The sequence below is a fragment of the Balaenoptera acutorostrata genome, chromosome 1 (assembly GCF_949987535.1).
Source record: "Balaenoptera acutorostrata chromosome 1, mBalAcu1.1, whole genome shotgun sequence".
NCBI classification, from domain to species: Eukaryota; Metazoa; Chordata; class Mammalia; order Artiodactyla; family Balaenopteridae; genus Balaenoptera; species Balaenoptera acutorostrata.
The window spans coordinates 148,782,410-148,796,707 of NC_080064.1; the positions used below are offsets into that span (position 1 = coordinate 148,782,410).

The following is a 14,298-nucleotide window of genomic DNA, read 5'->3' on the forward strand; positions in this document are numbered from 1 at the left end:
ACACAAAACAGAAGCAATATTGTAACAAGTTTAATAAAGACTTTTTAAAAATGGTCCACATCAAAAAAAATTGCAAAAAAAACTTCCATATATTCTTTATCCAGAGTTCCCCAATATAATATCTTAAATAGCCATAGTACATTATCAAAACCAGGAAACTGACATTGGTAGAATGATATTAACTAAACTACAAACCTTATTTGGATTTTATTAGTCTTTTGTATGTATTAGATTTTATCCAGCCTGACAACCTCTGCCTTTTGATTGGAGGGTAAAATTCATTCACATTTAATATTATAGTTATCCCCCCTTATCTGCAGTGGTTATGTTCCAAGACTCCTGGTGGATGCCTGAAATCTCAGGTATGCTGTATCCTACATATATTATGTTTTTTCTTATACATACCTATGATAAAGTTTAATTTATAAATTAGGCACAGTAAGAGTTTACCAACAATAACTAATAATAAAATAGAACAATTATAGCAATATATGTAATGAAAGTTATATGAATTTGGTCTCTCTCAAAGTATTTTATGGTACAAATTTAATACCTTTTCCATCTTAGCTAAGCACCTATCTGCACTGTGGCAGTAACTTTTGCAGTTTGAGGTATGACAGCAAAACTAGCACGGATTTCTTTTTTCTTCTTCACAGTTTCACAGATAAAAGATTCCTTCTTACTGTAGGTCTTAGCACCCTCAGCATACAATTTTTTTTCTTTCCTTAAGTTGAGAACATTCACCTTTTCATTTATAGGAAGAACTTTACAGTTTCTCTTTGGCATATCCGAATTGCCAGCATCACTACTCTTGTGCTTTGGGACCATTATTAAGTGAAATAAGGGTTACTTGAATTCAAACACTGAGATACTGCAACAGTCAATTTTATAACCAGGATGGCTACTAAGTGGCTAATGGGTAGAATACTTTGGACAAAGGGATGATTCATATTCCGGGTGGGATTGAGCAGGATATTATGAGATTTCATCATGTTGCTCAGAACAGTGCAAAATTTTAAACTTATGAATTGTTTATTTCTGGAATTTTCCACTTAATATTTTTGGACTTCAGTTGACCACAGGTAACTGAAACTTTGGAAAGGGAAACAGCAGATAAGAAGGGACTACTATATTATAGTTATGGTTGGATTTCCATCTGCCATTTTGCTTTCTGTTTTCTATATGTCTCATTTCTTTTTTTGTTCCTCTGTTCTTGTGTTAAGTTGGTATATTCTAGCAGACCATTTTAGTTCCTTTGTTGATGTTTTAACTATATTTTTGAGTGATTTTCCTAGTGGTTACTCTAGGAATTATTTCTAGGTGCACCTTAATTTATTACAATCTACTTTATGCAAATAATAACTTAATTCCAGTAAAATATAGAAACTTTGCTCTAATATAGTTCCAATCCCTCCCCACTCCTTTGTGCTATTATTATCATATATATTAATTCTATATATGTTGTAAACCCAACAATACAGTATTGTAATTTATTGCTTTACATATTCCATTTCTTTTAAAGAAGATTAAGAAGAAAAGAGAAAAATTGTATTTATAAAATGTTTTATATTGATGTATTTATTTACAATTTCTTTCTTCCTATGGATTCAATTACCATCTTGTGTTCTTTCCTTATTCCATTATAGCCCCAATTTCTTCCCCTCTTTTGTACTATTATTTTCAACAACACAATTTTATTATTATTATTATTTTATGTAATTGACTTCTAAATCAGTTAAGAGAAGAGAAAAAAAATGTATTTATACAATCATTCAAAATTTTCTATATACTTACCTTTATCAGTGCTCTCTATTTCTTTGTGTGGATTTGAGTTACTATCTGGTGTCACTCCCTTTCAACCTGAACTTTTCCCACTATTTCTTGTAATGCATATCTCCTAGCAAAAATATTCTCAGTCTGTATTGATGTGGGAATGTCTTTTTTTTTTCTTCTTTTCTTGAAGGATAATTTTATTGGATATAGTATCCTTGGTTGACAGTTTTATTCTTTCAGCACTTTGAATACGTCATCCAATTGCCTTCAAGCTCCATTGATGAGAAGTCATCTATTAATCTTATTTTGGTTACTTTGTACGTGATGAACCTTTTTTCTTCTGTAACTTCCAAGACTTTATTTTATTTTTGTCTTGGATACTCAACAGATAGAATATGTCTAGGTTTGGATCTCTTTGTATTTTTCCCACTTGGAATTGGTTGAGCTTTTCAACATGTTTTTAATCAAACTTGGGAAATTTTCAGCCACTATTTCTTCAAATATTTTTTCTTTCCTTTTTTTCTCTCCCCTCTGAGATTCCACTTGCATATACATTAGTGTAGTTGATGTTGTCCCCAGTCTTTGAGGCTTTTTCTTCATTATTTTAATTTTATTTTTCTGTTCTTCAGATTGAATAATCTCTATTGAGGCATCTTTCAATTCACTGATTCTTCTACAAGCTCACATCTGTTTATCCTCTCTAGTAAAATTTTCAGTTATTTTTAAAATTAATTAATTATTATTATTTTTTTGGCTGTGTTGGGTCTTCGTTGCTGCGTGCGAGCTTTCTCTAGTTGCGGCAAGCAGGGGCTACTCTTCATTGTGGTGCACAGGCTTCTCTTGTTGCGGAGCACGGGCTCTAGGCACATGGACTTCAGTAGTTGTAGTACACGGGCTCAGTAGTTGTGGCTCACGGGCTGTAGAGCGCAGGCTCAGTAGTTGTGGTACATGGGCTTAGTTGCTCCGCGGCATGTGGGATCTTCCCCAACCAGGGCTCGAACCTGTGTCTGCTGCATTGGCAGGTGGATTCTTAACCACTGTGCAACCAGGGAAGTCCTCAGTTATGTTTTAACTCCAGATTTTCCATTTGGTTATTTTTTCTAATGTCTATATTTCTTTATTGCTATTTTCTATTTGATATGTTATTGCATCATACTTTCCTTTAATTCATGCTTTCCTTTTGTTCTGTGAACGTATAACATATGGTGTGAAATATTTCTGATGTTCATAATCTGGGGTACTTCAGAGATAGTTACTTTGACTGCTTTTTTTCCTGTGTGTGGCTCAAGAGGTCACAATTTCCTGTTTTTCTTTTTTGTTTTTAGTGGTGTTGTTGCTGAAAACTGGGTATTTTAGATTATATATTATAGCAACTCATGGATTCTGATCCTTTCTCTGGGAAGTTTACTGTTGCTGTTTATTTGTTTGTTTTAGTGACTTTCCTCAGCTTGTTCTATGGAGTCTTCCCCTACAACGTTCAGACTCTGTGTCAGCTCAGTTATTTTCCATTCTTGTTTTTATTTTTAAGCTTAGTAAGGTAGGAAAAGAGATACCCCTGAATGGATTTAAAGAACAAAAGGATGTTGCTCTAGGATTAAGTGCCATGAGTGATGTTTTTAAATATCTATTTGCCTTGTAGTTTCTAACCTAATAGACCTGGGCAGTTAGCTGTTGTACACATGCTTCCTACTTTTGGCTTTAATATATAGAGAGCCTCTATCCAGGTCTTGATGCAGGATATGGTAGTGACAGTAAGTAGTGGTGAATAGTTGGGTGGTAAACACAGGGGTTATGAATGGAGTTGCTAGAAATGAGAAGAGGAAATAAAGTTGCTGACACCAAACTTTGGGCGCCAGTAACAAATTTCCTCTAAACACTTTGAGTACTAGTCTTACACCTTCTGGAATTTCACTTATTCTGCTTTTTTTTTTTTTTTTTTAAATTAGAGAGTGATATTTAACATCCTTTGACATTAAGGATAGTTAGGAATGAAAAAGAGAGACATCAAAAAAGAGTGTCAGTGCTAGTCTGTGAATTTCCTTCACATATAAACCTGACATAATGTAATATCCATCCATCCATCCACCCATCTATCCAACAAATATTTATCCTGAACCTACTATATTTTTAGGCATAGTGCTAGGCAGTAGGGATGGATAACTCTATGAACAAGATAAATGTGGTCACCGACTTTATGCATCTTTAATTCTCTCAGGAAAGGCAGACATTGTATAAGTGGAATGAAAGGCTTGAAAGAGAAGTACAAGGTATAAATGGAACCAGTAACAGGCAGACCAAACATACTCTGAAGGTCATGGAAGGCTTCTCTGTCGAGGTGACATTTAAGCTGTGTCCTGGAGAATGGGTGAGCTATATCTAGATGAACAGTTGCCTACAAGGCTGTACATGATCTGTCCATGCCTATTATTTCCAAACTCATCATAAGCCATTTTCACTCTTGCTCACCATTCACTAGCCACTTGTCTTCTCTCAGTTCCTCAAATTGCCCGCCTGGAACACTATATTCTAAATTCACTCCGCCTCACCGTCTATAGTTAGCTCCTTTCCGGAGATCAGTTCTCAGGTTATTCTCTAGTTCCACTTTTTTGCTTGTTTCCATCATTTTGTACAGCACTGTTTCTAATTGTTTAATATTTCATTTAGCTTCTTTCAAGTTAAACTGGTACTTCAGAATGAACAAACATTTCTTTTAAAACATCAGCATTAAAATTAAAATTTAACATGAATATGTTTTTAAAATTCTTAACAAATAGCTAAAGCGAAAAATGTTCCTTTTTTATTGTGAATTTGTGTAATACTGATCCAGTTAAGAAAACAAACAGTGGCATGTGGTTTTTAAATTATAAATAGTACAAAAACAATTTTAATTTTCTGTAATTTCAATATATTTCTCATGAAATACTTGGCAAATGCAAAAAAAAAAAATCCTGGAGTTTCCCAATAATTACTCACAGAATAAATTTGAACAAAGAAATATGGAAATTAAGAAGTACTATCAGAATATGTTTATCCTTTCTTAAATTATGTGAGTATACCCATGCATATAAACAATTAGGGAGCTCAATCTAACTGGTCCCCTTGGGTAGAGTTTTACTTCCTAAGGTTCACACCCATTATCATCTAAATCTTGGGAATACATCCAAGAGAAGGCTTAACAATAAGGATTGTTTATTTTGTAGGTTTTAAAGAAGCTAGAGTGCCAGAGAAGACTTTTGAAGTGTGAAGAGATTTCCTGTAATTGAAACCAACATGTCATTTATAGATCCTTATCAGCACATTATAGTAAGTCATTTACTGTTTATATATTCTTCTGGGAGGGGGCAGACATACTTTTGCGCATGAGTATTGGTGCTGTTGCTAGTAAAGTATAAAACTCTATGAAAAGCCTTGCATTTTTTATGAAAATCATATGAACTTAGTGTGGTTCAAATAAGGTAGAATCTGTAATAAAAGTAACTCATGTCCTCTTTTTATCACTGTAAGTTTACAGAAAAGAGGGACTTGGAGGGAAATAATACCAAAACATATGTAACAGTATTGAACATTCATGGAACCGTAAAAAGTGTAGTTATCACTCAGCAATTATCAGCCTGCACACTTCACATGAATTGAAAGAGAGAAGATAAAATAATTATTGAGTTAAGGGCTATATTTTGGTATGCATTTTCAGAGTAATTCATTTTGTAAACTCTCCCTTAGTTAGATGTATTTAAGGAAACTCTTTTATAGGTGGGCAATTTTTAATAAAAAGTTGAATAATTCAAATTTTGGTATGTAATTTTCCAAACTCCATTGGAAGTGTACACTCTCTCTTCTGATCAAAAAAGCAGAGGAGAAAAATTTCTTTGCTGAATTTAACACTTGAGATCCAGTTAGATTTATATGGACTAGAAATAGTTTTTATGGATATTAAGGAATAATACAAAGCCTCATTTTTATTCAGAATGAAACACTCTTCTCTTACCCTACAGCCCTTTCGAAGTGCCATCCTCTTTCTTTCCCTGCTTGGATAGCAAAGATTAATGTACTATAATTTTTTGTAGTTCTTTCTTCCTTTCACAACTTGAATCACTGAAAACTGGACTCAGGTTTTCTACTTTATGAAAAGGTCTCATCAAGGGCCTCTTTGGTGCTGAATCAAATAGATTCTTCAGGTCCCCTCCCCCACCCCCATCTCTGCTGGTCATTCTCCTCTTCGTAAAACTCCTTAAAAGTTTTTTTTTTTGCAAGCTGCTCTTAACGTTTGACTCCTTTTTTAAACCGAGGCATAGCATATATAAAGTGCATAAATTTTAATTGTTCAGCTTGATGGATTTTTACATATGTATTCCACCCATGAAACCATCATACAGATAAAAATACACATTATAAGTACCCTGGAAGAGTTGTTCAGGTCCCTTCCAGTCAATAAACTCCACAAAACTAACCAATATTTGTCTTCTATTACCAAAGATCAGGTTTCCTGTTCTTGACCCTCATGTAGATGTCTGCATTCAACATTTTGTCTGCGAGATTCATTCATGTTATTGTGAGTAGCAGAATTCCACACTTCTACGTTGCCATGTAGTATCTCATTATCTGAATACGGTATACCACAAACTATTTATCTAGTCTACTGATAACCCTCATGTCCTCACCAAATGGCAATGGTGCCTTTGCTAAATATCAGGCAACCATATATGTGTGGCTTGGTTTCTTTTCTGTTCTATTGGTCTATTAGTCTTTGTTTGCCCCAGTACCAATCTATCTTAATGTCTATAGCTTTGAAATGTGTCTTTATGTACGGTAGTGTAAATCCTCCAACGTTTTCTTCTTCAAGATTGTCTTGGCTTTTCTTAGGCCTCTGCATTTCCATATAGGTTTTTAAATCAATTTGTCAACATACACACACACACACAAATGCTGGGATTTTTATTAATACTGAAATTATTCTGTAGATGGGTTAGGGGAGATGACATGATAGTAATATTGAATCTTCCAATCCATTTACAATCACGAAACTAATGTTAAACTAATGTTTCACTAGAAACTAAAAAACTAACGTTGTATTTATATGGAAATACAAGTGTTTTTTATAGATCCAGTGAACTTAACAGAATTTCTTTATTAATTCTAATAGTTTGAAGTTTTTTTAGATTTTCAACTTACACATTCCTGTTATCAGTGAATAATTCCAGTTTTCCTTCCACCGTTATGGTGTTCTGTAGATGAATTTAAACAATGAAGGTAGGTGCAGATTAGTTTTTTCTTACCCTACCACCTCAAGAGAGATGGATAATTTCTATAACTCAGAGAATTCAATCAAAGTGTTCATTCTTAAACCTTAACATGAAATCTGGCACTTGAAACTGAGAAGGAAGATAAGGTTAAGGTGTATAGCCCTGAGCTTGAGACAAAGACCAATAATAATTCTAAATCTTAACATTTATACTTTCAATTCAGTTTATCTCCAAATCTATTTTACTATTTTTTTCTGAGCACTTATCACCATTTATTGAATGCCCATTGTGTACTACTCCCTGTCAGTAGGCGCTGGGAAATCAAAATAATCCTTGAATTGAGCTTATGTCTAGCAGCAAAATAATTTATAATAACCGTAAGGGCTCTGATAGGAGACAATGAAGATTACTCTGGGAATATACAACATGAATAACTAATAACAGGGATCCTTCTGGAATTCCTAAAGGAAGTGACATGGAAGCACAGACCTGAAGGTTTAGTAGAAGTTAGGTGAAGAGAGAGAAAATGACTTTTCTGGATTGGGAAAAGCATATGTGAAGTAGTCTGGAGGTGAGAAAGTACATGATGTAAGGAAATGAAAGAATTTCGGTATGGCTGGAGCATAATACATTTCAAAGAAATTATTATTTCAAATGACCCTCACTTTTCTGCCTAATATGACCAGGCCTTATTACTAACTGCTATGCAGGCCTCACATGTCTCATGTCAGATGATGACTGTGTTAACCGGCTATTTAGTTTCTTTTTTTAACACGGCAGAGCATATTTAAAACCAAATTGCATCTGGACGTTTTAAGACTCATTTCTGTCACCTTTTCTTGCAAATTTTGTTAACTATAGACAAATATTTAGGCCCTAATAATTACCTATGTGGCATCTTAAGATGATGAAGCATGCTAAAACCACATATCTGTATCACATTTTTCCTGACCTTCTCCAGCATCAGAATTGGACAATCAATTAGCGTTCCGGTGTATAGCCCTTTTCAGTGAGAGGGTCCTACGAGCTTTATACTTTCATTCATGCTTGTTTTTGCTGTGTGTGTGGAAAAAAAATCTGTGCATGTGTGTGTGGAAATTGTTTTAGTGACAACATTTCCTGCTCTAGTTTTCACAGAAGGATACTTTTCAAAATATATAACCGAGAATACTTTTATTAAAAAGGAAAGATGGGGAAAACTGAGCCAACTTACTAGTAATGAAGGGTGCCAGACAGGCCGACGCAGTTTTGTCTGCCTCAAGGCGGTGAAGACTGGACTCATCCTCACCACACCTGTAATGCAGGGACATGTTGGAGAATCCTGTGGGCTGATGCAGCAAGTTCTCTTGTTTCCAATGGTGCCAGCTTTTAAGAATGTAGGAGAAAATGGAGTAATACGTATACGACACAATGCAGTTCCCATAGGTCTAGAGTTGTTCTGAGGTACTTTCCATTCTGAAGGGTATTTGTGTCTCCAGAATCTACTGAAGTTCTTTTGGACCAGGAAGATATCAATATTGCAAAGATAGATCAAATACAAAATACTTATAAAAAATTTCCATCTTTTTACTCTGAAAAGATGAGTCACTTCCCTGGAGTGAAAAAAAATCTAGAGCTCTTCCCACCACCAATTAGCAATGGAGGGCCACTGCCCCACATCCACGGAAAACTGAGGTTGTGTCCACACTGAGGTCAACCACCTGGGTATGCGAGCATGACTGCCTGCTAAAATACAGGGACATTTGAAAAAGGTCATTGTAGGATGACTGGAAATGTTACCAAAAAAGTAGAAAGCTATTATTCTAGATTATTATGGAAACATGGGGGGGGGGGGAAATACTGGAGTAGGTAATCAAAGAACTAGTGTTTTAGTGGTAGTTCCAGACTTTAGTTACGTGCTCTTGAGCACTTAAACTGACTTTTAGCTGCTTCATATGGAGTATGAGTAGTACCTGCTGTGTCTGTTCCACGGGGCTTTTATAAATAATAAATCATTATGTACACAAGCATTCTTTAGAAACTTAATAAGGTAGGATATTTCTAGGGGGCATCAGAAGGTGAGATAGTGCTGCTGGGAAATCAGAAATATAAAGGTGACAAAACTATTACAAAATCACAGCACTGTGCACAAAGGAATAATGAGTTTTATGGCAAATAGCATATTTTTGGTGAGCACTAACAAATTCTAGACAAGTGAGGAAGAGGGCAGTTAGGAATAAGCTTCTAACCTTTTCCTGATACCAGCCATTCCCTGCCACAAGCCTCTAACCTGAGGCAGAAGTACACACATTTAAAGTAAGGTCCATATTTCTGCTTCTTCACCACAGAGCACAGATTAGAGATCCCTAGAAGGTCACCAAGTTTACTTCTCAGTTCTTGAATTTCGATTTCGTTCTCTTTTAAAACTTCTGAGCCATTTTTTATAGTTTCCAGTTTCATGTAGTCATACTTAAGTTTGACTTCCATTTCCTTAGACATGGTAAGTGTAGTGTGGCTGTTTCATGGAGGAGGCTGTTTCTGTGCCTGTTAATTAATTGTGCTGGTTTGTAGTCTTGGTGTCATACCTCCTTGTGTTCCTAATTATCTTTGATTTTGCTTAACATTATTATAATGAAAAATTATCTATAGAAATAATTCTTCAGAATTTTATTGGTTTCTGTCAGGCTGCTCGGGAAGCTAGCAGTCTGGGACAAATATAATCCTAGTTTCAAGTCAGTTGTTTTCTGGGTCCCCTGGATGACACGAAAACAGGCTGCCAGTATGGGGAGGGGCTGTTCATACTTATTCCTATGGTGCAATCTGTAGAGTTTTAGGCTTGAAACAAGGGAGTGGCTTAGTAGGGTCCTTATCCTTAGAAGGGTCCTAATCCCTCAGCCTCCTCCTCTCTGGATCAACAAATGCCCCTGTGGCAAAACCTGTGTTTCTTTGCTCCCCTTGATCTCTGTCCTGGGAGTTAAGGCCTTCCCATCTTGTTACTTCTGTGTTACTGTATTAATCAGGGTTCTCTGATTGATTAGAAACAGAACCAGTAGGAGGTAGATAGATAGATAGATAGTTAGATAGATAGATAGATAGATAATGTCTTAATTCATTTGGGCTGCCGTAACAATACCACAGACTGGGTCGCTTATGAACAGCAGAAATTTATTGGTCATACTTATGGAGTCTGGGAAGTCCAAGACTGAGACACTGGAATGGTTGCTTTTGATGAGGGCTTTAGCCACGGTGTCCACAAGGTGGAAGGGGCAAGGAATCTCTCTGGGTTCTTTTTTTTTTTTTTTTTTTTTTTTAATAAATTTATTTATTTTTGGCTGTGTTGGGTCTTCGTTTCTGTGCGAGGGCTTTCTCCAGTTGCGGCGAGCGGGGGCCACGCTTCATCGCGGTGCGCGGGCCTCTCACTATCGCGGCCTCTCTTGTTGCGGAGCACAGGCTCCAGACGCGCAGGCTCAGTAGTTGTGGCTCATGGGCCCAGTTGCTCCGCGGCATGTGGGATCCTCCCAGACCAGGGCTCGAACCCGTGTCCCCTGCATTGGCAGGCGGATTCTCAACCACTGCGCCACCAGGGAAGCCCTGGATTCTTTTATAAAGGCACTTATCCATTCATGGGGTTCCTTGCCCCTCCCAAATATCCCATCTCCTAATACCATCATCTTTGGGGGCTTAGGATTTCCACATGTATTTTGGGAGGACACAAACATTCGGACCATAACAGATTGATTGATCTAGATACAAGATTTATTGTGAAGAATTGTCTTATGAGGTTATGGAAACTGGGAAGTCCCACAATCTGCCATCTGCAAACTGGAGACCCAGGGCAGACAAGGGTGTAATTCAGTTCAAGTCAGGAGATAAAATGAGATGTCTCAGCTCAAGCAGTGAGACAGGAAAAAAGGGGGCAAATTCCTCCTTTTATTCTTTTCAGGCCCTCAACAGATTGGAGGCCAACCCACACTGGGGATGGTACTTTCCTTTCCTGAGTCCACTGATTCAAGTGCTGATCTCATCTGGAAGCACCCTCATAGACACACACAGAAATAATGTTTAAACTGAGCACCTTGTGGCCAGTCAAGCTGACAAATAAAATTAACCATCACAGTTACTTTTAGGAAAATGTTTACTTATTTTGTAAAACCTTATCCAGTTTTTATTTATTTTCTGTGGGAAGTGGTAACCCAGATTATTTAGTCTGCCATTATCACAAGTGGAATTCGACTAATTCTTTTGCTCTAAATCAATAATGCCTCTAGATAATTCCAAGAAAATAGATAATCATCTCATCTTAAAAGATTTCCACAGATGGTCAAATTATCCCCCAAACTTGATGTTCAGTATTGCCTTATGTGAAATTCTAATATTGGAATCTGGATTTGTATCAGGAGACCCTTGAAAAATCCCATGTAGTTGGTAATATTATAATTGCCATTTTACAGATGAAGAAACCAAGGCTGAAAGGGGTTCCCAGACCCAATTCCAACATGTGCGTGGAGCCTTCTTTACACCAACAAGCAATTCTTGGAGACTGGCAGAGTGACGAAGAATTCAACTCAATTCTATAATTATAAAATATATAATTATAAAATTATATTATAAAAAATATATTGATATATATTTGATCATCTGAATAACCAAATATATATTTTTCCTATAAATCACAGTATTGCAAGGGTAGAAAACTGAGATAGAGAATATAAGGCACTGTATTGTAAATACCCTTCTGACTCATGTCTGTGTCTTTTAATCACTTTTCACTTAATGAAAAGAACAAGTAAGACAAAGAGGTTTTTAAGAAGTCCCTTAAAATAAGGATATATTCTCCAAAATAGTAAGTATATCCATATTTCCAAGTTTGTTAGATCTACTAATTTAAAACTCACATCTGAAAATCATCAATGCAAAGACATCTTAGATTTTAATGAACATGACATATCACCTAGGTCAGTAATTCTAAACCAAGTAAGTATCTCTGCCACCCAAAGGACTTTAAGGATGTATGGGGAGAATTTTTCAAGTGCACATGCTACTTCATGTGTTCTAGTGAGCCCCTCCAGGAGGGCGAAGGTATACCTATACTTCACAGGCCTTAACTCAGCCATAATTACTCCTAGGAGGGTGTAGATTTTTTCAGGATTATTGTGACCTGAAAACCGGGTTCACCTCTTGGTGGGTGTCGAACCAAAAGACACAACCAAGCAAAAGATCAAGAGAAGAAAGGATTTATTACTTGCAGTAAGTAAGGAGAACACAGGGGATCTTTCCCAAAGAGCTGTCTCCCAAACAACAAAGTCAGGGAAGTTTTAATCTAAGGGTGCATGCATCTTCATGAAGGGGCTTAAGCAGAGGAGAATTCAGTATAGAATTGCAGAAGAGGTCAACAGAGTCCAAGCTTTAGTTGATTGAAGTCATGAAGGTCAGAAAAGGTCAACGTCATCTTCCCCTAGGTTCTAGTTGATCTGGTGGTTGAGTGCTTCAGGCTTATCTTTACCATTGAGACAGAACTGGGAGTACTTAATAACTGATATATTATCTTTGCTTTTGTTATTTCTCTTGCCTGATGACAATCCTTTGTCTCTTCATTCTTTTTTTCTCTTAAGATCATTAATTACTGAGACCTGTTCAAGGACAAGCATTGTGGCCAGGCTTAGATCTTAAAATGGCTTAGGCCAAAAATGGCTTCTCTTATGTCATGAAAGCCATACCTAGTTCTCTTTCTCCAGGGAACCCCTACCCTATCTGCTTACAGTATTGAGGGAAGAAAAAAGCTAATGTTAAAAAAATTTTTTTTTGTGGTAGTACAACTGCTTAATTACCATTGGACTAGAATCTAAATCAATTAAAATTTAGGTGTTAAAAATTTGGGTGATTATTTATTTTGGGTATCTTGAAGATATTAGAGTCACATTCATGGTGAATATGTCATTAAATGAGTATTTTAGACCCAAGTTATCACCATCAATTTTTTTTTTTTTTTTTTTTTTGGTACTGGTTTCACTGCTAGAGCAGCCCCAGTAATCCTGATTAAAATAGGACCTAAAATCTTCTAATTTCCGTGAAAATGAACTCTCTGTTTACTTGAATATTTAAAGATACATATATTATAATACAATGTTATTACTATATTTGACAGATGTACTTATTGTGCAAATGGAAAATTTCTTGTTCACAAGGGAGAAGAAACTTAAGGTCATATTTCTGATTATAATTTTCTTTAATGATATTTGCTAAAGTTAAATTCTGTTGCCAAATTAGGTGGGTGTTTTGGACATATAGCCAATTTTGGACATTTGTACATATAGCCAATCCATGACTGACAGTTCTTAAAGCAAGTTTAGATAGCACTGTTGATATTCAGTAGAAAAACTGATTGCTCTTTAAAAAATGTGGGAGAATAGTAGCATGATGTTTGTGCCTCTTAAGTGTATTAGAATGAAACCACACCAGGAAGTGACACTGAAAATAAGTATCTTATCTAAAAAAGTATCTTCACTCTTGGATGACATCAAAGCAGCCGTTCTTTTTAAAATTGCTGATATCTGTTTGAAGCTGCCTGTTGGTGATTATGGTGATCTCTGTATTCAGTAATGAGATTCTGTAGTCCTTATCGTACTAACAGTCTTTAGTTTTAATTTGAGTTAAATTAGGCAATGGCAGTTGAATAGAAAAATAATATTTGTATGCAGAATCTACCTTCTCTTCCATCAGATTTGTTTTATGATTGTTCTTTGGTTCTTCTTTGTAACAGTAGAACTTTCAACAGAATAGGACAATCATCAAATTGATTTTGCATAAATTGACTGGTTCTTTTTTCCAGTGACCAATCATTTTAGTTACAGACATCAATATAATTCTCCAGAATGAATCTAATACAGTAGCAGTTTTCATGATGACTTGAAATTGTAACTGTGAAAAAAAAAAAGGGTCATGATTTTCACCATGAAAAAGATTATGGATAAAGAAAGACACTCAGAGTAAGGTAATTCAAGACCTGAAGGCAAGGCTTAATCTTGGTGACTAAATCAGGGTATTAAGCTTATATTTGACATCTCAATTTAAATATGGCATCTCTTTTTGTCAACTACCAAGTAGCATTGTGCTGAGCCATTAGGTTCCCCCCTAGGGAACACTGGTTTTGTATTCAGTAACATTATTTCCTCTGGCACCATCCCTGAGACATAACCAAAAGTCACTTATCCAAGTCGGAAGCTAGCCCAGTCCATACTAGTTTGAAATTATATGTGATATTGGCTCCAGGAAACATGGCTCTTTACAGCACTTAGAAAGAGAGGGG

The 14,298-nt window shown here is 35.9% G+C and overlaps 1 protein-coding gene across 3 annotated transcripts in view; it reads left to right on the top strand.

Moving 5' to 3' along the window:
- The window catches only part of PLA2G4A (phospholipase A2 group IVA), a 159,732-nt gene that overhangs the window by 20,309 nt on the left and 125,125 nt on the right, over nt 1-14,298 (top strand). For 2 of the 3 annotated variants that reach the window (XM_057533338.1, XM_007175569.2), the window contains exon 2: nt 4,974-5,076. In XM_057533338.1, the coding sequence (XP_057389321.1) occupies nt 5,044-5,076 (33 nt within the window). In that variant the 5' untranslated portion in view covers nt 4,974-5,043. Of the gene's footprint in view, nt 1-4,018; nt 4,139-4,973; nt 5,077-14,298 lie in introns of those variants that run through there. The other variant, XM_007175570.2, reaches the window with a different exon arrangement.